Raw genomic sequence first — 23169 nt, forward strand, 5'->3', positions numbered from 1 at the left:
TTGTCAGATGGGTAGGCTGCAAAAATTTTTTCCCATTCTGTTGGTTGCCGATTCACTCTATTGACTGTTTCTTTTGCCGTGCAGAAGCTGTGGAGTTTGGTTAGGTCCCATTTGTCTATTTTGGCTTTTGTTGCCAATGCTTTTGGTGTTTTGGTCATAAAGTCCTTGCCTACGCCTATGTCCTGAATGGTTTTGCCTAGGTTTCCTTCTAGTGTTTTTATGGTGTTAGGTCTTATGTTTAAGTCTTTAATCCATCTGGAGTCAATTTTAGTGTAAGGTGTCAGGAAGGGGTCGAGTTTCTGCTTTCTGCATATGGTTATCCAGTTTTCCCAACACCACTTATTGAACAGGGAATCCTTTCCCCATTGCTTGTTTTTATCAGGTTTGTCAAAGATCGGGTGGTTGTAGATATGTTGTGTCGCCTCCGACGCCTCTGTTCTGTTCCATTGGTCTATATCTCTGTTTTGGTACCAGTACCATGCTGTTTTGATTACCGTAGCCTTGTAGTAGAGTTTGAAGTCCGAAGGACATTACATAATGGTAAAAGGATCAATGCAACAAGAAGAGCTAACGATCCTAAATATATATGCACCTAATACAGGAGCACCTAGATACATAAGGCAAGTTCTTAAAGACTTACAAAGAGACCTAGACTCCCACACAATAATAGTGGGAGACTTCAACACCCCATTGTCAATATTAAACAGATCAACCAGACAGAAAATTAACAAGGATATCCAGGACTTGAACTCAGACCTGGACCAAGCAAACCTAATAGACATTTGCAGAACTCTCTACCCCAAATCCACAGAATATACATTCTTCTCAGCACCACATCACACCTACTCTAAAATTGACCACATAATTGGAAGTAAATCACTCCTCAGCAAATGCAAAAGAACGGAAACCATAACAAACAGTCTCTCAGACCACAGTGCAATCAAGTTAGAACTCAGAATTCAGAAGCCAACCCAGAACCGCACATCCTCATGGAAATTGAACAACTTTCTCCTGAATGTTGACTGGATAAACACTGAAATGAAGGCAGAAATAAAGATGTTCTTCGAAACCAACGAGAACGAAGACACCACATACCAGAATCTCTGGGACACATTTAAAGCAGTCTCTAGAGGAAAATATATAGCAATAGGTGCCCACATGAGAAGAAAGGAGAGATCTAAAATTGACACTCTATCGTCAAAATTGAAAGAGCTAGAGGAGCAAGATCAAAAAAACTCAAAACCTAGCAGAAGACAAGAAATAACTAAGATCAAAGCAGAATTGAAGGAGATAGAGACACGAAAAACCCTTCAAAAAATCAATAAATCCAGGAGCTGGTTTTTTGAAAAGATCAACAAAATAGACAGACCACTAGCCAGACTAATAAAAAAGAAAAGAGAGAATAACCAAATAGATGCAGTAAAAAATGATAAAGGGGATATCATCACAGATGCCAGAGAAATTCAAACCATCATCAGAGATTATTACAAACAACTCTATGCACATAAACTAGAAAACCTGGAAGAAATGGATAAATTCCTGGACAGTTGCCTCCTCCCAAGCCTAAACCAGGAAGCATGTTCTTTTCTTTCTTTTTGTTTTGTTCAGAATTTTTCTATAAAAGAGTTAAATCAAGCTGATTAAATCATTTCAGTACCACAAGGGGAAACCTTGGAAAAGAGGATTAGCTCATGAGCAGGATGAGTTAGGTCATGGATTATCCAACCATAATTCAAGCGCTGCGTTCTCCAAGTCTGAAAGTTATGGTCATGTCAAGGGTCAGCACCAAATTTTGTTTTATCATAAGTTGGAACTGCTTATTCCTGCAGCTGGCTAAGTTTTAGTTGGCTAGTTTCAATTATTTTCGTCATTTTTTTTTTTAAAAGCTCAGGATTGTCTTTAATTCCCTGCCTTCTTTGGTTCATAAATAACTATTAGTTTGTGTTAGATATACATTAATACTTCTATTAAAAGGGAAATTCCACGTATGTCTCTGTTGATAATTTTATCAACAGGGGTAGAATTACTGTAAAACGTGAAGCCACATTTGAAATAAGCAAAACTTCATTTAAGAAAGAAAGGATGGAAAGATACCAAGCAGTGTTTTTTCAAACTGTGATTTTTGATCCATTCGTGGCTAGTAAATTCAATTTAGATGTCTTTGAGAAAAATTCTAAGCATAGAATAGAATAGGAGTAGGTTAATATAGAAAAGAAAATATCTGAGCAAGTTTGAATTCCACTAGTGATAGTGTGTGTGTATGCGTGTGTGCACTGCATTAAGATGTAAATTATTTTTCTTACATGTTTATGACTGATCTTGAACAAAAATAGCTTGTCAACTATCCATGTAGAAACAAGAAGATGGATTTGTCCTGCTGGCTGTGAAACTCTGAAAAATTAAAATCTGTAAGACTGTTCCTAGTCCATAAAATGGGGATTATGCACTGTACCTCACAGGGTTCATGTAAGAATAATGTGAGATAATACGTGTTAAAGCTCCAACCATGATTCCAGCCACATATTAGGCACTCAGTAAATAGTTGCCTTTATTAGTGACATCACCCATGATAAAACTAACTTGAGACATTTCACAGCACATTGAATTATGTGCCTGGGTGTCTTGAGATGTCTTTAAGAGGTGATGGGTATTCACGGAAAGTTACAAATTGAAAAACTAGACTAGAGTGAGAGATACGCAGCCAGGTGGATCTGTGCTAAGGACAGGCTTTTAGAACTGTATTTGGTTCAAATTATTCCCTACAGTAGCTCCTGGCTGATTTGGAATCTAATAGCCGTTCAACCCATTAGATATTTCTCCCAAATACCTCTTCAGCTGCCGTATGTACCTCAAGGGATAATTGGGGTTTACCTTCAGGCCTTGTTGGGTACGCACAAGCTGACTTCAGCGGCTTCTGGGTAAGATGGAACTAACCAGTTATTGTGAACGTATTTCAGTTAGATTATCACCAGACAGGTAATAAGCAACCTATACCCTTGACATAGAGCAGACATAGATAATGGGTTTCAGAAATAAAGTGAGAACCATTTCAAAACCAAACTACTCACATGTTTTTACCTCTCTAACATCCATCATATTTATCCAGAGTTTTGCTTATGTTTTTATTCTTACTCATGGGCAGATCCCTTGATGGTTAAAAAACGATATCTTCTTCATGGTACTGACAAATATTTAAAACAAATACATGACTTTATGAATGGATGATTACTTGTTATCAATAGGGAAATTATATTGTGAAGGACTCACATTTTTATTTTGTGAAAGGTCCATTTTAAATGTCTTCTCAACTGATTTATAGCTGTCACTATCGATAGCAGAGAAAGGTGGATAGGAAAGTGGGTCTTCACGCATTCAAATGTGTACCAACTCACCTAGGGCAATATTATTTTGACCCTAATACCCTCCAGTGGGTGACAGAGGAGTGCCATGTGTGTGGATCCCAAAGAATTCTCCTTCATTTACAACAGCCGTAGGCTATGTCTAGCTACTATACTGACGTTCTGGAGAATTTGGTTATTCTATACCTAAAACAGATAATTTTCTGTGTAGCCTGTGTGTTATCTCTTTATTTTCTTAATTTGTTTTCTGTTTGAGATCACTGTAAATAATTAACAAAATATAAAGACAATTTTTTTTCCAGGTCTGAGAATGAATAAAGGTGCCATCACCCCTCCCCGGACTTCTCCTGCAAACACATGTTCCCCGGAAGTAATCCACCTGAAGGACATTGTCTGTTACCTGTCTCTGCTTGAAAGAGGAAGACCTGAGGATAAACTTGAGTGTATGTGTTTTTTCATTTTGTTTGCTTATCATGGTTGGGGGCAGGAGAAAGGACTGGAAATTGATTAACTTAAAATTGCGCTAGTACAGTTGTATAATTTTTGTTAAATAAAGCGACTCTGCTTAATAGTAAAAATTTCCTTCTACTGAGAATCAGACAATTAAAAGATAGTGAGATCTTTTTATTTCAGGTTCTTATTTATCAAGTTCCATTTATTACTGATTATTTCTTGATTATGTTTATCATGTGACTTTAAAAACTGTTCCTCAGTTCTTTAGAGTTAACAAGATGCTATTAGAAAGTATCTTTTGAGTTGTTTTCATAAAGTATTTGTTTATAGTATGTGAAGAAGCATTCCTATTAGTGAGCAAGAAAATTGCCAGTAAACATGCAACCTTCACCATTTCCCCAGTGGAAATCTCCCTTGCAGACTTCAGCACTAACAGTCTTGTTAGCAGAGACATGATTTCTCAAATGCTAAACCTGAGAATGGCATTTATAGTATTCGATTCTAGGTATTATAAATAATTATACAATAGCTTTGTTTCTTTTAGGATATGGTAGGTAGAGAATTTCTATTCAGTTGAAAGGAAATAATTACTCTCTTTAATAAAGCAGTGACTGAGCTCTCTCTGGTGGCAAACTGTACTCATTGCAATACAAGAAAATATTTTTCAAGCATTTACTCTAAATTTGATCATTTGGTCGTCTATTCTAGTTCTGAAGCCCTTTCTAAATATAGTTCTGGCAACTTAATAATCTGATAAATTTGAGTATATAGGATACGTTAAAATTAATTAAAAATTCTTTCTACTAGAATGATAGTGATAATAAATCCAAACTTTAATATTTCTAAAGCAAATATAAATCATCATAATGTCTCAAAATTATTATTAGGAGGCATTTTTACTAAAATTTAATAGTAACTTTTTGATAATATTTCTTCTACCAATAAAGGATTTACTGTAATGTGATTATTTAAGAGTCACACCTGCTTAGGTTATAAATAAACCATATGAATATCATTCTTTAAATACATATTTATTATTCATAAAGGTTGAATATTTGCATTTCAGGATTTATTTTGTATTTCTAAGAACTTACAGAAATCTGTCTCATTCCAAAGTAAATATTACTGCTCAGTGAATTTCTATTGAAGTGATAGCCAGAGAGAAAGTTTGCTCAGGTGTTATCAGGAGCACGTTGGGGTGATTATAAACATATAAAGACAAACATTTTCCACATCTGAAAATGAATAAAGGCACCGTCCATCCTCCCTAAGATGGTATTTGGTCTTGCAGTTCAACCATTTCTAGGTCAACTGGAAACATATTGCTTTTAAGAAGAAGGCTTTTGAGTTTTCAGTTTGCATTGTTGAACCCAGATAGATTTTGTCTACAGTTGCGGATAGAAGGTTAACTCACCACACTATTCAAAAACACAGGAGGAATGTCGTCCGACTGACCTGCCATTTCCTTTCTTTAGTGCCATCAACCCCCTTCTCTCTGTTTTTTTTTTAGTTTCCCAGCTTTTTTCCAAGCTTCCACTAGATGCATTGCATTTCCTTTTCCCTAACCATTTCTTCAGACTCTTCTTATAGGCAGTCTTGTTATGGCCCAGCATTAACGCTACAATTTTCACCAAACTCTTCGAAGTACATGATGCTATAGGTCTCTTTCCTACTATCCTCTAATCTGTGGATTCTTATTGACTATACATCAGAATCATCCGAAGTTTGGTTTTCTTTCTTTTTCCTTTTTAATGCCGATGCCGGATCCTTTACCATGTCGATTAAATAACAATCCATCTTCCTCATCTACTTTCTTAACAATTTACTATATATTTTTATCCTTCTAAAATTGCATATGTAGAAATTACTAACATGTATTCTTATACAGTTATAGATTTTTAGAAACAAATTCTCAGTAGGACCTCAAAAATGTGTATTGGTGGTTAGTTTAATATATACTTACTCCAAAGGGTTATAACTTATTAAATGCAGTATAGAGCAGAAGAATGAAAAGAAGAAAAAGCAGTTATAATTAGCACAAAAATAGGTGTGAACAAGCACCTAGAATTAAGTTTTGCAGGTCAGTGTTGAATTTGGCTGTTAGTTCCAAGTGGCTAAGCAGAAAGAAATACACACATTGATTTAGAAATACACACATTGATTAAAGTTTGATACACTCAAACTTTATCACACATCAGAATCAACTGCAGGACTGGTATATCTGATTCAGCTGGCCTGGGATGGGACCTGAAAATTTGCATTTCTAACAAGTTTCCAGGTTATGCTTTTGCCATTGTTCCAGGGACCACGTTTTGAGAAGCACTGGCTTATGCAATTTCATGTGTCCAGTGAAAGCACAGACACACAAAGAATTCACCTGAAATGACAATTGTTTTTCTTGGAGTTGATGAATAGTGGCATTATTTGTTAGGTGCTTTTACCTGGGTTCTTTAATGAAAACATTACACTGTTGTCAGTGTTTACATAAGTAGGACTTTTTGTCCCCAAAATAAAGTTTTTAAAATCTGTTCATTGCCTCCCACCACTTTCTGTTGCGTGTCTTTTCTGCCAGGTATTTACACAGTGTTTATTATAAAGCTTATTCGATTAAAAAAAGAAAACTAACAAATGAAAGTTCCGGAATGTTTCACTGATCACAGGAAGTCGTCACTTAACATCCTTAATAGATTTTTGGAAGCTGTGACTTTAAGTGGAACAATGTACATAGTAAAACCAGTTTTTTGCTCATCAAGGTTATAACAAAATGTCATGGAAGGAAAGGATTGTTATTCGAGAATCCTCTGTACGTTGTTTTCCTTGAAGTCACAGTTTCCCAGTATCTAGCAACCATATTGAGGACTTGCCATATAAGCCATGTCTTCAACTTTGTTTGCTTTACCCAATCCTAATTCTTCTCTCTGAGGACCTTGCCTGTCCCGAGGCTCTGTCAGGTAGAAGGTGTTTGTTGCCTTTGGATGTGTGCTTTTGCATGCATGCGTGCATGCATGTGTGTGCATGTGTGTGTGTGTGCGCGTGTGTGTGTTGGGGTTGTGGAGGGTTCCATTTCTATCTCTTCTTGTGGGTACCATTTACCAACCACCTCTGTGAATGAACGAGGACATGGTGTCAGGACTGATTTGCCCTTCTATCCTCAAGTGCTCCATAGAACTTAATGGAGAGTCATCAACCACTCTTTTCGTCTTCCCTTAAATGCTGTGACTTTGTCTCCATTTTTCAGTCCTTCACTTCTGCTGCAATACCCCAAGCCTTGTAACTGTCAAGAACTGCTATTATTCTAAAACTAAACTGTCAATTTTACTTTAACCCCAGCCTATGTTCACTTCTCACTCTCCTACGTTTTAATTGTAGCGTAGTATAGTAATTAAGAACCTTGGCTCTTGATTTATAATGATTCAGTGCAAATCCTAGGTAGAGAATTAACTGTCTAGGCCGGGTGGTGGCTCACGCATGTAATCCAAGCACTTTGGAGGCCAAGGCGGGCGGATCACCCGAGGTTGGGAGTTCAAGATAATTAACTGTCTCAGTGATCTGAGTACATTTTTAAAACTTCCTCAGGACTCAGTTTTCTCAACTGTAAGATTGACATCATTAAATAGTCTGTATTCCATAGGATAACTGTGAGGATTAGATAAACTAATAGTTGGTCCCATACATTCCTTCACATTTACTAGTTCATGTAAATGCTTGTTAGGTAAAATAAAAGTACATTAAAATTGTTTGAGCCTTGACCAGTTTACTCCCTCTTGAATTTGCCTGCTGACTTTTGGTTGCCTGTCCTTTCAGATTTGAACTAATCTCGTAATCCATGATGTCAATTAGTTTATCCCACTTAATTTCAGACGTTAAACTGATTTGCTCCTATACTGATGGTAGAGACTTTGTAAAATAAAAGTGTAATTCCACGGATTATAGCTCTACTGAAAATGTCAGCTGGCCTTCAGTGCCCAGTGTTTCTCTCCCATAGTTTTCTAATTAAAAGTTAATCCAGATAATGTTTCCCCCCCACCAACACCTACCTATTTAATAATCATCTTGCTCATTAAGTGTACGTTCTTGTAACTGTTTCATTTTACTTAAAACCTTATCAAATAATATTTTTTTCTGTCTCTCTTTTGATTCAGAATGAAAAAGTGTGGTTTTGATAGTTCCTGATTTCATAATGCATAAAATTGAAACCCTTAACTTGGCATGCATACACTGATCAGACTCCACAGTTTGACCCCGACCTACTCTGCCAGGCTTGCTTTGGCTGTGACCAGCACACACATGAGCAAACCAGGTCCTAGTCAAGTGGGTCAACTGTTCAATCATCTGGCAAACCCTGAACTTTTCCATGTTCGTGCCTTTGATTGCAAGGTGCAATTGCTGGGTTTTACCCCCAGCCTTACCCCTGCCTCCCCAGTATATATTTGACAGAGTCCAGTCCACATTTGAGGATCATCCTGCATCATGAATCCTTTTGCCATCTCCGAATTGGATTTATTTTGCTCTCTTTTGTACCTATACACCTCCATCAGTGTGTGTGTGTGTTTCAACAGGTAGATGCTCAGTAAATGATAGTGAAATGGAGCTGTATTAAAGTCAATGGGTGAAAACAAATAACATCAATGAGTGCTTGAAAAGATAAAAATAATGCCAATTATTTAAGATATCAAATAATACTACATATTCTTAGCTTTGAAATATGACACTCACATTTGAATTTGTGCTTATCAAGTTATTAATGATTTAACAAGAATATTTTTATGTTATCTTACACTTCCTTAAAATATATCACTAAAGTGAAAATCAGTAGGAAGATATTCAGAAAGTGGATAGCTAACATATAGATACTGAACAGTAACCTACATGTTAAAAGTTACTTCCCTGTGCAGTATTAACCTTAGCAGCACTGAAATTTAATAATGAAGAGACCTTAAAGATCACCTAGTCAACTTTCCTATAGTTTGTCAATGGAAAAAAAAAAAAGACCAAGAGAGGGTGATTATTAATTACACCACTTTATCCAGCTATGACTAAAGCCTAAAATTTCTGAGTTACTTGATAGGGCTCTTTTTATTTTGAAAAGCTGTCTTTTGTTGTTTTTATTGTTTTTTCTCTTGTGAATAAAAGGAGAAACTATCACTCCATCATGCTGGATGTCAAACACACATAAGCAGCTAATTGTTTTCACCTCTGGTTTTAAAGTTTATTAAATCAGTACTGAAATATATAAAAGGGTAAAAAAAGTAAATTAAAAAATTCCAGCTTAAATGCCTTTTATAAATATATTTCATATTGTTTATATTAATAACATCATATCATATAATCCTCATATTAACAACATATTAGGGCAAGTGCAAAACACGAGAGTATGTATAGTAGGATATTCAATAAGAAAACAGATAGAAACTTGAAACTCTTTTGGAACAGAAAAAAATTGGATATATAAAAATTATCTTGCATAATATGCCTTTGCTCTGATCTTTTAACTAAATCATGTGTGGGCATATAATTGTTTCTATATAAAGTGAAATTACATGAGCATAAAAATAGGAAAAATGTGGGTTAAACTAGTTTATAACATTGAAGCAAGTACCGTATTTGGAAGCTGTCATGTTATCAGAATAATTTTAACATTGGGCTTTTTAAATTTTTGCAGCCAAACATCTATATACTTATTTTGTTTCTAAAAATAAGATCCTTTTGTTCAGTGATTCCCTTGACTTTCAGGCCTGACTTTACTTTTATAAAATAGTAAAGTATTTTATAAAATAGAAATAGTCTTATTATGTAATTTGAAGATTCAATATTAATAATGTCAATATTATTTTTAAATACAGTTTTATTTAAAAGGTTTTATAAGGGAAAGGTTTTATAAGCTCACCAGGCCAAATAACTTTTATTTTCCATAGGGTTAATAATTGCGTTTTTTTTTTTTTGTTTTTTTTTTTTTACTTATTTTTCTCTATTTCTTATTTATTTATTTGGAGACACAGTCTCAGTCTGTCGCCCATGCTGCAGTGCAGTGGCTCAATCTTGGCTGACTGCAACCTCTGCCTCCTGGGTTCAAGTGATTCTCCTGCCTCAGCCTCCCTAGTAGCTGAGATTACAGGTACATACCACCATGCCCAGCTAATTTTTGTATTTTAGAAGAAATGGAATTTCACCATCTTGGTCAGGGTGATCTTGAACTCCTGACCTCAAATGATTTGCCTGCCTCATTTTCTTTATTTCTATAACTAATTAATCAATTCCCAAATTCTCCACCATGAATTTCTGTTTATAAACTTGCGTTCTTCATTTGTTCTTGAATATTTATATTGATAATCACTTTCACCCTTTATTTGAGTTGTTCTCTTTCTAGAAAGATTATTATTTGGATGTTGAACATCCAAGAAAGAACTCTGAATTATTATTTTTTCTTGCTTTTTCTATTTTCCATCTTCTTTCTTTCTTCTTATGTTTTTTACTCCATATCTGATATTTTTTTTCACTTTTTCTTACATTTAATTTCATGGATAATCCATTTTATTCTCAGCCTGATCCTTATATGTATCTATTTGTATTTCATATATTGTAACATTCCTTTTAGTTATAAAGTTTCCCCTCTTCCCTGCTTTATTGGTTTCTTCCAAACTGCTTCTATTGAAAGAACTTTGTTGATGGTAGTAGTTGTATAGGTGAGTACCCGTGCTGATAGTATTGACTTACTGGGGATAGGAAAGGAACTTATTCTCTCAATATTCAGTATATTCACTTTCATATAATTACTTTGTTTTGGTATTGTGTCCTTACACTCAGAATTCCTGAGTAACTTGAGCCCGGAATTCCTTTCATTTGACTTTTGCAAAACTCAAAGATCTGGTCTTCTGTTGGATGAAAAAAGCTAACATACTCCTTAGAGATCTTCCTGTGAAGATTATCTGTTATTTTTCCAGCTCACCACCCTTTCTATGCAAATCTATGCTGCTTCGCCTCTACCAGCTTAAATGTATATTTCTAAGATCTCTAAGTCAATATACGTGTGTACATATTTTCTCCAGCTTCTGAATATTGTGTTAGCGTTTTCTCCTCTCGTGTTTTCTTTTTGCTTATAGATTTATGCCTATTTCATCTCTTACTGTTACTATAGTGGTACTTCAATAGAAAACCAAGGTAAATACGTGTGTTCAGTGCTTCATGTTTTGATTACTTAGCTGCAATTTTAAATTAGAAAAGTAGACTGATCACTGAAAATTAAAGTCTTAGACTTTCTCTTTTTTCTCCTGGATGAAAGGAAAGTTTTATCCTTCACCTTGACTTGGTAATATTTAGAGTATATGGGACTTGGTACTCAATATATATATGATATGTTTTATTATCGTTATTATATTAACTAGAGCTTATAACTCTCCAACTTCCTTGATGAATTAGACAAAATCTATAGAGAGTATTAACTCAATGTGTTTAGGAATAAATGATTTAAAATATTAGATTCTTCAGGCACTAATGAAGTAGGGATTTTCAGACCAACCTTCTACTGGAATCAACTGGAAAATTTGGACAGAATGTGTATTTTTAAAACCTGTTTAAAAGTTTTGGGGAAGTATGAGGGCAACTTGAATTTTTAGGGCAAATTTTGGGGAGAAGGAAGCCTGGCTTTTTCCATTTAATTTAAGAAATTAAAGTACAAGTCATTCATATATTTTTCCAGAAGACAAGCAGAATGGAAGCAAGATATTAGCAATCAAGTCCAGTTATATATGTAAAGGAGCTGAAATAACATGTCCAGCCTCAATTTGGGATTATTACAGGCACTTAAATTCGGCTTAACATTGGAAAACCAAACAAGGTGTTTTGCCACATTAAGAGAATAAAGAAGAAAATCATAAAAGTATTTTATCATATTCCATGTGTATTCTAGTCATGATTAAAAACAAAACAACTGTAATAGCAAAAACTCTTAGGTAACTAAAAAGTAGTAAAGAACTCCATTAATATAATAATGTGTGTATATAAGAAACTCCCATCAAATTTTATATATAAGAGTGAAATCTTGAAGTTTCTCTCACTGATATTGGAAGCAAGACAAGAATGGAGACTTAAGTGTAATTCAGCTTTGTGTTGGAGATCATTGCCCATGGCAGTAAGGCAAGAGAAATACATGGAGTTTATGAGGATGGGAAAGAAGAAGTTGAAATTCATTGTTTATTATAGACTACCCAGTAATCTACATATAGATCAAGTACTTGAATTAATAAGTGTGTTTACTGTAATCCCAGCACTTTGGGAGGCCGAGGCGGGTGGATCACGAGGTCAAGAGATCGAGACCATCCTGGTCAACAGGGTGAAACCCCGTCTCTACTAAAAAAATATAAAAAATTAGCTGGGCATGGTGGCGCGTGCCTGTAATCCCAGCTACTCAGGAGGCTGAGGCAGGAGAATTGCCTGAACCCAGGAGACGGAGGTTGCGGTGAGCCGAGATCGCGCCATTGCACTCCAGCCTGGGTAACAAGAGCGAAACTCCATCTCAAAAAAAAAAAAAAAAAAAAAAAAAAAAAAAAAAAGGTGTGTTTAGCAAGATCCATGCCTACAAAGTAGAAATAAAAATCACTTGTATTCCTATATGGCACCAACTAATAATAAGTAAATAAAATATAAGAAATTTTATCATTTATCAAATCAAAATATTAAATACCTGGGAATAAATCTTTAAAAACCATTTGAAAGATATCTATACAGAACAATATGAAACATTATTGAAAGAAATTAAAGCTCTAAATAAAGAGGAATATAACATGGTTGTAGATTTCAAGACTCAACATTTTAAAGATTCTCCCCAAACACATATATAGATTCAGTACAATTTCCTTAGAGATCCAGCAGTGTTGGCCAGGCATGGTGGCTCACGCCTGTAATCCCAGCATCTTGGGAGGCCAAGTCAGGCAAATCATCTGAGGTCGGGAGTTTGACACCAGCCTGACCAACATTGAAAAAATCCGTCTCTACTAAAAATACAAAATTAGCTGGGCAAAGTGGCTCATGCCTGTAATCCCAGCTTCTTGGGAGGCTGAAGCAGGAGAATCACTTCAACGCGAGAGGTGGAGTTTGCAGTGAGCCGAGATCGCATCATTGCACTCTAGCCTGGGCAACAAGAGCAAGACTCAGTCTAAAAAAAAAGAAATCCAGAAATCCAGCAGTGTTATTTTGTTTTGTTTTGTTTTGTTTTGCCATTGGACATTGGCATTTTCTAAATGTTATATACAAAGGTAAAAGACATATATAGCTAAAGCAGTCTTAAAGTTGGACAAAATTAGGGGATATATGTGATTACATGTAAGATATTTTTAAAAGCTGAAGTAATTTAGACAGTGTGGTGTGGTTATAGTGATAGATAAGCTCTTGGTACAGAAAAGGGAGTCCAGTAACTGACCCAAATTTACATGGATGTGTGATTATGGCAAAGCTGCCACTGGAAAGCAAGTAAGGGGCTGGGTGCAGTGGTTCATGCTTGTAATCCTAGCAGTTTGGGAGGCTGAGGTGGGCAGATCACATGAGTCAGGAGTTCAAGACCAGCCTGACCAACATGGTGAAACTCCATCTCTACTAAAAATACAAAAATTTAGCCAGACATGCTGGCACACACATATAATTCCAGCTACTTGTGAGGCTGAGATGGGAGAATTGCTAGAACTCAGGAGGCAGAAGTTGCAGTGAGCTGAGATTCTGTCTTCAAAAAAGCAAAAAAAAAAAAAAAAAGGGAAAACAATTCAAGTTCACCACTCCAGTAATGTGCTTGGTTAATTGGATATCCATATTGTTCCATTGTCCATCTTAATAACTCACCTCAAAACTTAGTAGGTTAAGATGACAACACTAATTTTAATATCTGTTTTTTATATGTGGGTCAAAATTTAGGGAAATGAAAAAGCCTTAACTGGGCAACCTGTCTGTAGATCTTGTATATGATTGCAGTCAGACAGATTTGAACGGAAACAGTTGATGTCTGGAATACCTTAGAATGTGCAGATCTGTGCTCTGTCTTCTCCTTGTGTTCTCTCTCTCTCTCTCTCTCTCTCTCTCTCTCTCTCTCTCTCTCTCTCTCTCTCCACGTATTCTCAAGGATACTCCCTTTTGTCTGTCCAAGATGGATGGTTTGGAATTCCAAACAGCCTCAGGGCAGATCTACTCCCATGGTGGCTCAGTTCTCCAATGCAAGTTTTCCACAAAGTAAGGTAGAATCTTCCTCACCTTTTACGACTTAACTTCATAAATGAACAGCATAACTTTGCTGCATGTTATTTAATACAAGCAAAACATACACTACTCTGCTTCAAGAGAAGTGGCTCAAATCACATTATACCAAAAAAAAAAAAAGAGAGCATAGTTAGTTTTGAATCCCTCTTTAGCAAATAAAGTCTATTAAATATACCAAAAAAAAAAAAAAAGTTAAAGTAAGCCCCACCTCAAACCATACCCATAATTGGATTCCATTATTACTGTTTCTAGGAGATACAAAAGGAGTCTTCAGGATCTTGGTGAAAGGTATGCTTAGTACCTTAGTAATCTGTATGCCTGAGTCACAGGTTTACCTGTGTAACAAATCTGCGCACATACCCCTGAACCTAAAATAAAAGTTAATTTAAAAATAAAAAAAAAGGATTTTTACACAGAACATAAAAATTATACATAAGGAAAAGTTTGATGAATCATCCTTCTATTACAATTATGATCTTTTGTTCATCAAAAGACTGCATTAAACAAGAGAAAAGTAACAAAAATAGAACGGGGGAGTATATTTGCAACATAAAACCTAGGAGAGCTTTTAAATGCAAAACACATGACAAACTTATATGAATCAATAGAAATGAGCAAGTAATCCATGGAAAATTGGGCAAGAGACTTCAATAGTCACCTCACAAAAGACCGTATTTATCTACCGTAAATATGAGCATATGTTTCAGACTCTCCTAAAACGTATAAAGCATATAAAAATTAGCTTAATCTCACTAGTAGTCAGGGGAATTCAAATTAAAACCTCTGTCATATACCACTATACCTCCACCACAATGGCTTAAGTTAGACAACTGGCAATACCCAATATTGGTGAGGAAGTGGGGCAACTCAGACTCTCACAGACTGTTAAGAGACAAGTTTGGTGAAACCACTTTTAATATCTGTTGATAATATCTGCTATGACCCAGACTCATAGGCAACTGGCAATCGTTCACCTGAGCTATTTGCAAGAAGGTTTATAGCAGAATTATTAAAATAGCCCAATCATTACTAGAAATAGCAAACTGGAGACAACCAAAATATCTTACCAGTTTAGAATGAATTCACTGTGATATTTTTATACATTCAAATGCTATGCAGAGAAGAAAAGGAATATGCTAATGCAATCCACAATAATACAGATGGAGATTACAAAAACCATTCAGTAAATGATGCTAAATTCAAAAGAAGGGATGTAGGTGTCAAGATCTTTGGGGAGAGGAGAAGAACTAATCATGGGGGATGCTGAAAGGGGTTCTGATGTCTTAATAACAATTCTATTTCTTGGCTTAGAGGTAATAATTACGTTGATGTGTACACTTTAATAATGTATTAAATAATGCATTCATCTGTAAGTGTAATATTTCAATAGTAAGTTCATTTTTAAAACCAATATTGAGTACACAGTATTCTTGGGAAAGACAGAATCAGGTTTATTTTAACTGGTTGTTTTTAATAAAGTGTGTTATTATTTTTAAATGATATTTAGGAGCACACAGAATCATTGGGAGAGGTAGAGAACAAATTCTAGAGGCTGTTTCTTCAGGAATGATGATGAAGGAAGTATTAAATTGGGCTAGAATGGTTGCCTTGAAACCCCCCTGCCTCATCCAGAACCCGGGATGTTCTCCCTGAAATCACTGCCGCCTCCCATCACCAGAATGGATTCTGTGCAAGCTTTTTTGCTTGGGTCACTAGCATCTTATTGATAACCTGGGACTGTGCTTCTGTGTGGTGGGGGGTCATATTCACAGTCTAGCTTCAAGTCAGCCTAGTAAAGAAAAGGTATCCAGAGTTTTCATTTTCTAATGGTCCTCATAAAGTGTGATTTTCAGAATGTAGGAAGGAGTTTCAGACACTTTCAATAATGATTGCTCAATATCTGTGTATCTTTCCCATGTGTGTTCTTTGAGCTCATGTTCCCAGTAAGGTCAACCAATAGAAACAGGGTCTCCACATATTCGAGTGATGTGAAATGGTCGTTTTGCAGTCATTTACTCCAATAAGGGTTAACAGAGTCATAAATGTCCCTCAATCTAAAATATATTTAGGCTTTTGTAGGTATTTGCCTTATTCCTGGTAGTTAATCCCTTCTCTGAGTAGTCAGTTAATTCTTGCCATTTATGAAGGTAGTTTTTACTCTTTGCTGCTGCACCACAATCCCTTGAAATGCTTAGTATGCACAATGTTGTAAATTGCTTTTTCCTTCTGCATTTTATTTCATTTATTGACTATATGAAGGGGAATAATTACCATGATTTACAAATACAGATATTTAAGTCTTTCAGCTGGCTTGGCGTTATTACCCTTAAGTCAATAGACAGACATTTGTTTTCTTACACTTTAGCATCTTTAACATTTGTTTGCATTTCACAATAGAGTATTATAGTTATATTGCTAACTTTTTTCTTTTTAGCCATAGGCTAATTATCTTATAAATAATCATTTGTTAGAATTGCTGAAATGCAGTAACCATTAAATACAAAAATAATCACCTACAGATAGACTATCAAGGTCATTGTATAATTATACCTCTTAGTTATCAACGTCTTTATTAATATTATAGACTTCAGACTTCAAGATCATTCAGGAAATTGTACAAACCCAAGAGAAACCCTTACTTCCATTCTTCTATTTTTACAGCTGTGTCTTTCTTCTCTGTTTATCTCAAAATGGCACCTGTGGCCTCTTCCACAGCCTCCTGGAGATACGTGAATTATACAAGGGAATCCTCAGGCCCATCAGGGACCTCTGTCATCTGCTTTTCTGAACCCCTAACAGAGAGCCAATGTTCTCCTTTTCCTTACTTGATTAGTTCAAAGATCAGTTATCCTCTGAAGCTTTACCTCGGATTTAAACAAATAAACCGTGAGAGCCATGATCATAATGCAGTTTTTCTGTGTTGGCTTCCTCCATCAGAAAGAATCCGTTATTGTGCAGTCCTCCTTCCTCTCCCATCCTGCTTGGGGATCAATCCTAATGGTGCTATCTATTTGTGTCATCATCTATTGCTTTTGGTTCACTTTTGTGTCTATCACCTACTTTAACTTTCACAGTAAATGTGTGTTATGATAGAATGATTATTCTCATTTTACAGATAAAGAAAACAGTTTTTGACCAAGTTCTTGTAATAGTGAATGGTGGATTTCAAATTATAATTGGTTTCTAAAATTTCACTTTACTTGTTTTTCCTTATGCACTCTGCTCTTTAATATCCAGGCTTTGAATATTTCAACTTCTCTTTTGTTTTTGAGTTGACTTATAATGATCTTCTAATAAAGAGTTTGAAAAACTAATAGTGTTTTTTAGTGTCTCCTAGATACAAACAAAGTTTGATAGACTTTGTATGTGCTAGCCAGTATTTCTATTAGCTGATTAATTCATTTTCAATTTAGTTTGGGAAATAATCCCACAAATTAACTGTTTGGAGCAGGGGAGGAGTTTAGTATTTGTTTTCGATGCAAACTAAATTTTAATGAATATACTTTAAACTAACATTGACCTTATTTGCCTATAATCTTGTTTTCAATACCTCTTTTATTCTAGTTATGTTTCGCCTTTATGACACGGATGGGAATGGCTTTCTGGACAGCTCGGTAATTTTTTTTTCAAATTATCTGTGAAAATTTCAAAGAGTTTCTTCTGAAAAATGCAATGAATAAGTTTATAGTTATTACCACAGAAGGCACACTTAATATAATTTACATCCACTCATGTGGCATTTTTATCTTTTGACTGTTTGACAGAGAGTGATCTGAGGAAACTGTTAGGATTACTGTTCGTTCTATTGGATAGTTTTGCTACCATGACATGACTTTTTTTTCCTACACTGAAGTTAGGTAAAAAAAGAAAGACACCAGCCTCATATGAATAAAACATAAGATTAAGTTGAAATCATTGATCTAGAATGAAGGAAAAACCTATCCATAACATTTGACATTAAGGAAACTTGAGATTGTCAGTAGAATTTAAAGGATTTATAAAGTCAATGTCATTATCTTATTATTTTCCCAGTTTTACAAGGTATCTTTAGTCCTATATACTGCTGAAATAGTTAAACATATTTATAGATTGCTTTCACAAACTTTGCCTTTTAAATAACTCATCCAATTTAATATTCAACTAAGTCAGAAAAGATAAGAAAATACCATCTTTATATGATTTACTGAAAGGAATAATTGAGTGTTTGTTTGTAATGTATGGAAATCATTGCTGGGTTTCAGAGAAACAGAAAGTAGTTCTTAGCCCTAGTGCACAGATCAGTACCTTGCACGAAAGTCCGTCTCAGTTTCCATCCAATAATCATCTCAGTTTCCATCCAACAATCTACCTTATATTTGGTAACATGTTTTGCATGTTATATTATTTCTTGTTCTTCAAGGAAAGATAAGAATACTAATAGAATAAGTGTCATATTATGGAAATTTTGAAGTGCACATATAAAACATATATTTAATATCATTAAAAAATAAATGTTTTGATATGTTTAATAATGACTGAAATAGACATGATCTCTGAAAATGAGTGAGTTTTTCTCCTCATCTGATGGACCTCCCTATGGCAGCTCAAATAGGCTTTTAAAAGCAAAGCAATGAAGTTGGAAGTGTATTTATGTAACTTTGAGTAGGATAATGGTATATTAGCTTCTCCAGAGAGAAATTAAAATATATAACTCCTACTGTAGGAAATGACCATCGCTCTGAATTGGTGCTGTGATTGTGGGATTTATTGTGTTTAAGTCTCGGTAATTTTTCAGATGCTATTATTTTTAAGTGCCTAGTGGTCTGCAGTTTCCCAATTACGAATATCAAGCTACGTAATAAAGTTGCTCATTTTCTGGTGCCATTTCACCACTAGAAATTTTGATACCTTCTATGCTTATTATAGCACTTGTGACTACACTAATATAAATTATATTTTAATGTAAAGTTGTTATATGTGATGTTTGTTTTTTAATTACTTTAAAACGATGATTCTTTACTAGGCTTTAGCCATGGGTTGGCAGTTGATTTGAAAATTCAGCCAAATCCTTTTTTTTTCTTGGCCATTTTTTGTTAGCATATACAGCAGATGACTAGAAATATTTAGAACTATAGTCCCAATACTAAGCAATGAGTTGGGGATAAATATATTTAGTCTTGGCTAAACGTGTCTCTATTTTTTGTAATTAAAGGTCTGGATTTGGTTTCTAGGGTTTTCTCCGCAATACCTACTGCTCCAGTATTTTTCCTTCACTGTCAGGTTTACATTGTATCTTCTGACATCATGTGTTGTACCTTTAAGGTGTAGCAGTTCACCTACTGGGGGCGAAACAGAAAGGAAGCGATCTTTTGAAAAATGACTAGTATTTCTGTTTTTATTTTTTTTGAGTCAGAGTCTTGCTCAGTGGAGCTGGAGTGCAGTGGTGTGATCTCCACTCACTGCAACCTCTGCCTCCCAGGTTCAAGCGATTCTCCTACCTCATCCTCCCAAGCAGCTGGGACTACAGGCATGTGCCACCACTCCTGGCTAACTTTTGTAGTTTTGGTAGAGATGGGGTTTTACCATATTGGCCAGGCTGGTCTCAAACTCCTGACCTTGTGATTTACCCTCCTCAGCCTCCCAAAGTGCTGGGATTACAGGTATGAGCCACCGTGCCAAGCCAATGGTCAGTATTTCTAATAATAATTAAGATTTGTTGATCATTTGCAATATGCCAAACAACAAAATAAATATATTTGATTAATAACATGTTTAATTTTTGCAGCAATTGTATGAAGGAGGTAAAGTTAGAGTAGCTATTTTACTGTTGAGAAAACTGAGTCTTAGGTGGGATGACTCACCTAATATCACTTGCCTACCTAACAGTCCACTAAAAATAGTTTCTGTTCTTAAGAGATATCCGGGGACTTTAACACTTCCAAACCATTAAGGCATATGTAAGCGAAGATAGAGTAGGTGACAGATGAGTAATGTCTGTGTGCACACGTGCACTTTTAACCTATAATTCAAAGGGATTCATGATTTAAAATTTGTTAATCTGTACTAAATGCATTTCTGTTTGTATTGCTTCTGGGACAGCCTATCTTACTTAAATAATATATTCATAATTATATTTTTTTCTGGAGAGTGTAAGTATAGCTTTTATTAGTTCCTTGGAGGGAACCATGGCTCCCCAGAAGAGAATCTGTTTTATCATGTTTCTTCTCCATTCTGTGAAAATTGACTACATATATTGGATTAGAGATTTGGTTAGAATAATCTTTAACTAAGGAACTTTCAAGCTTTCCTCTTTTATACTTCATACATTTTAAAACATACTGTAAAACCACTTTTCAAATTATGTCACGTTTTCATTTAAAATTACAAGGATTTCACAAAGCCATGTTTAATCTTTTCTGCAGATAGAGAAAAATTAAATCATCATGTAAATAGGTATGAAAAATGTTTTAATTTAGCCAGGTCATATGTATTAACTTGAAGTTCTTCAAAGAATTGATAATTGAGCAGAATAATATGGAAATTCAAGCTAATATTTCATCCTCTTACAAAATAAATGCTGTGTATACTTGTCCTGCAAACCTTGACCCTGAATATCCTTCTAGCAAAAGTGGATTATTCAATACATGACTAAAACAGTCAGTATGCATTCTCAATGTATTGAGATAAAAATAGACTTCTCACTTGTTCTCAATTGCTTTTTTCCACCCTTTCACATCTGTTTTCAAGCCAAAGGATCAGGGAATTCAGTGACTTAGAGATCATATGTTGCAGTACATATCTGCTCCTGCTTTCTTCAGACACTCTCTTTTAGTTGAAGGGAATATATTTTTTGTATAGTTGTGCCCTCTCCTGGTGAACATTTCTAGACAATGCACAAGTTATATTTATATTTAGGATTCTCTTTTCTTTATATAGTTGATTAGACCTTTAAAAAGGATTATGTAGATATATATTTCCATATAAGTCATTTAAATTTTTTATCTATACATTGAACAAAACAATTCCTGTAAGTGAAAGATTTAAAAGTTACTACGATCCTGGATTCATATTTTTTCTCTCTCTTTCTTGTCCAGGAGCTAGAAAATATCATCAGTCAGATGATGCATGTTGCAGAATACCTTGAGTGGGATGTCACTGAACTTAATCCAGTAGGTATATGAATGATTTCACTATTGGCTAAATTGTGGAAGTCTGTCTGTCTTTCTTTCTATTTCTTTTCTTTCTTTTGTCTTTTCTCTTTCTTTCTTCTTTCTTTTTCTCCTTTCCTTCCTTCCTCCCTCCCTCTGTTGCTCCATCTTTTTTTTCTCTCTCTCTCTCTCTCTCTTTCTCTCTTTCTTTCTTTTGTCTTTTCTGGGACCCTAATATATTCCTGTCATTTGGTTTTGGCTTTTTATAACTAAGTTACTATTTCTAATTAGAAGTCAAAGTGGATTCTGAATAAGATAACAAGGTTTATGTGGCGTTCTGAAGCTCTTAAAAGTAACTTTTGCTTTCTTCCTCGCGGCGGTTATTCTGAACGGTGGTCTTACACACGTGGATAAGCAGAAGGTGCTGATAGACACTGCCAAGGTCAGGCCATGCCATAAAAGAAGACGGTAGTTTTCTATGCACAGCGCATTGGATGACCTTGCATATAAATGTTATACAATGCTTTCAGCATTCTGAGGGAGATACACTATTTTTTTTTCATTTTTCAGAGGAGTAAATTGAGACCCAAATATGTTAAAATTACTTGCCCAAAGCTCTTCAGCTAGTTAGAGTCAGGAATTTTTAATTAAATTATTTAGAGAAAGAGTATCTAAAAATGCTTATAAGAAAACAGAATTCTTGTTTTGAATAAAGATCAAAATTTCAACATTATTCAAATAAATACTAAAATATACTTGACTTGAAACCATAACTTTGGCCACGACAAATATTTTGGGGAAAGTTAATAAGAGATATTGAGGTTATATTATTTTTAAAGTCTTTTGCAAAGTGTATATAAAGCAAATACAAATAAATTAAATGGTTTTCATTTTATCCAAACTCAAGAAATGTGTATTTAACCTCTCTTCACATTTATGCGGTAAACAGCAGGATAATGGCATGATTGCATGCTGCAAGAACTGTGATAGCATTTCCCTATTCTTAATAGGATTTGGATTTTTCCAGTTTTAAATCAACTCTTGGGAAACGTGTATGCTGTGCTTATAGGGAGTGGCAGATGTCATTGACAGGTTGCCATTTGTATATGGGCTAATAATGTAGATGGTAACATGAATTTCATGTATTGTTTCACTCACCTTAATATTATTTTCACTGAAAGACAGGGATTTCTTATTAGTTCTATTGCTTTTTTGGTTATGCTAATCTACAACAGCTTTCTCCTCTCCTACTCACCTTTCCACCTGTACAGATTAGTCACTATCAATCAAACCAGTTTGTGCTCACTAGAGGGAGAAGGGGAGGGGGATTTGTTTCTCCATTCAGGTTTCAAAACAGTGGGCACTACCACTTCCCAATAAAAGTATTTTTGGTGTGTGTGTGGGTGCGTGTGTAGACTTGAGAAAGGGGAGATCAGGATGCTAGGAGAAGAAGACAGTTGGTGGCTGAGTAGTCTTTCTACAACAAATACCTACTGTCAGATTATTGACTGGAGAATACAAGTAATAATCTGTAACATTACTTGACCTGTGCGTTTCTGCTAAGTCTGCTCCTGTTCCAGGGAGCTGAAATGGTACAAAGTCATACATTGTGTCTGCTGCCCTGGGAACTGCCTCATTATCTTGCCTAGGGCTTCAATAGTTCTCATTGTAAACAAATGTACACATCAGCAGTCTTCTGTTAGGTTTGCATATATAAATAAAGAGAAGTTTGAGGTTGATTGTAGTAGGGAGAAGACTCAAGTGTCCCTGGAAGTTTTTATCAAATTAAGCCAGGCTCTACACTCAGTTCAATCTTATTCTTTGTGGTCAGAAGATGGCTTTAGCATCAGATTTATTAGGTACAAAAAGGAAAGCATCACCCATCTGAAACAAATGTCATCATTTCACTTCTCTTATGGTGTATATATTTCTACTAATTCATCAGCATGCTCTTAAAAGCCAAGGGAAGAACAATAATCTACTTTCAAATA

At 35.1% G+C, this 23169-nt stretch overlaps 1 protein-coding gene across 11 annotated transcripts in view; it reads left to right on the forward strand.

The window, feature by feature from the left end:
- DGKB (diacylglycerol kinase beta) overlaps positions 1-23169 on the forward strand; it is an 812604-nt gene that overhangs the window by 260414 nt on the left and 529021 nt on the right. For 10 of the 11 annotated variants that reach the window (XM_064380347.1, XM_064380346.1, XM_064380345.1 and 7 more), the window contains 3 exons: positions 3662-3802; positions 17616-17665; positions 21125-21199. In XM_064380347.1, coding sequence (XP_064236417.1) covers positions 3662-3802; positions 17616-17665; positions 21125-21199 — 266 coding nt within the window. Of the gene's footprint in view, positions 1-3645; positions 3803-17615; positions 17666-21124; positions 21200-23169 lie in introns of all 11 variants that reach the window. The other variant, XM_064380349.1, reaches the window with a different exon arrangement.

The sequence above is a fragment of the Aotus nancymaae genome, unplaced genomic scaffold (genome assembly GCF_030222135.1).
Source record: "Aotus nancymaae isolate 86718 unplaced genomic scaffold, 86718_ANA_hifiasm-v0.15.2.pri h1tg000025l, whole genome shotgun sequence".
Lineage (NCBI taxonomy): Eukaryota > Metazoa > Chordata > Mammalia > Primates > Aotidae > Aotus > Aotus nancymaae.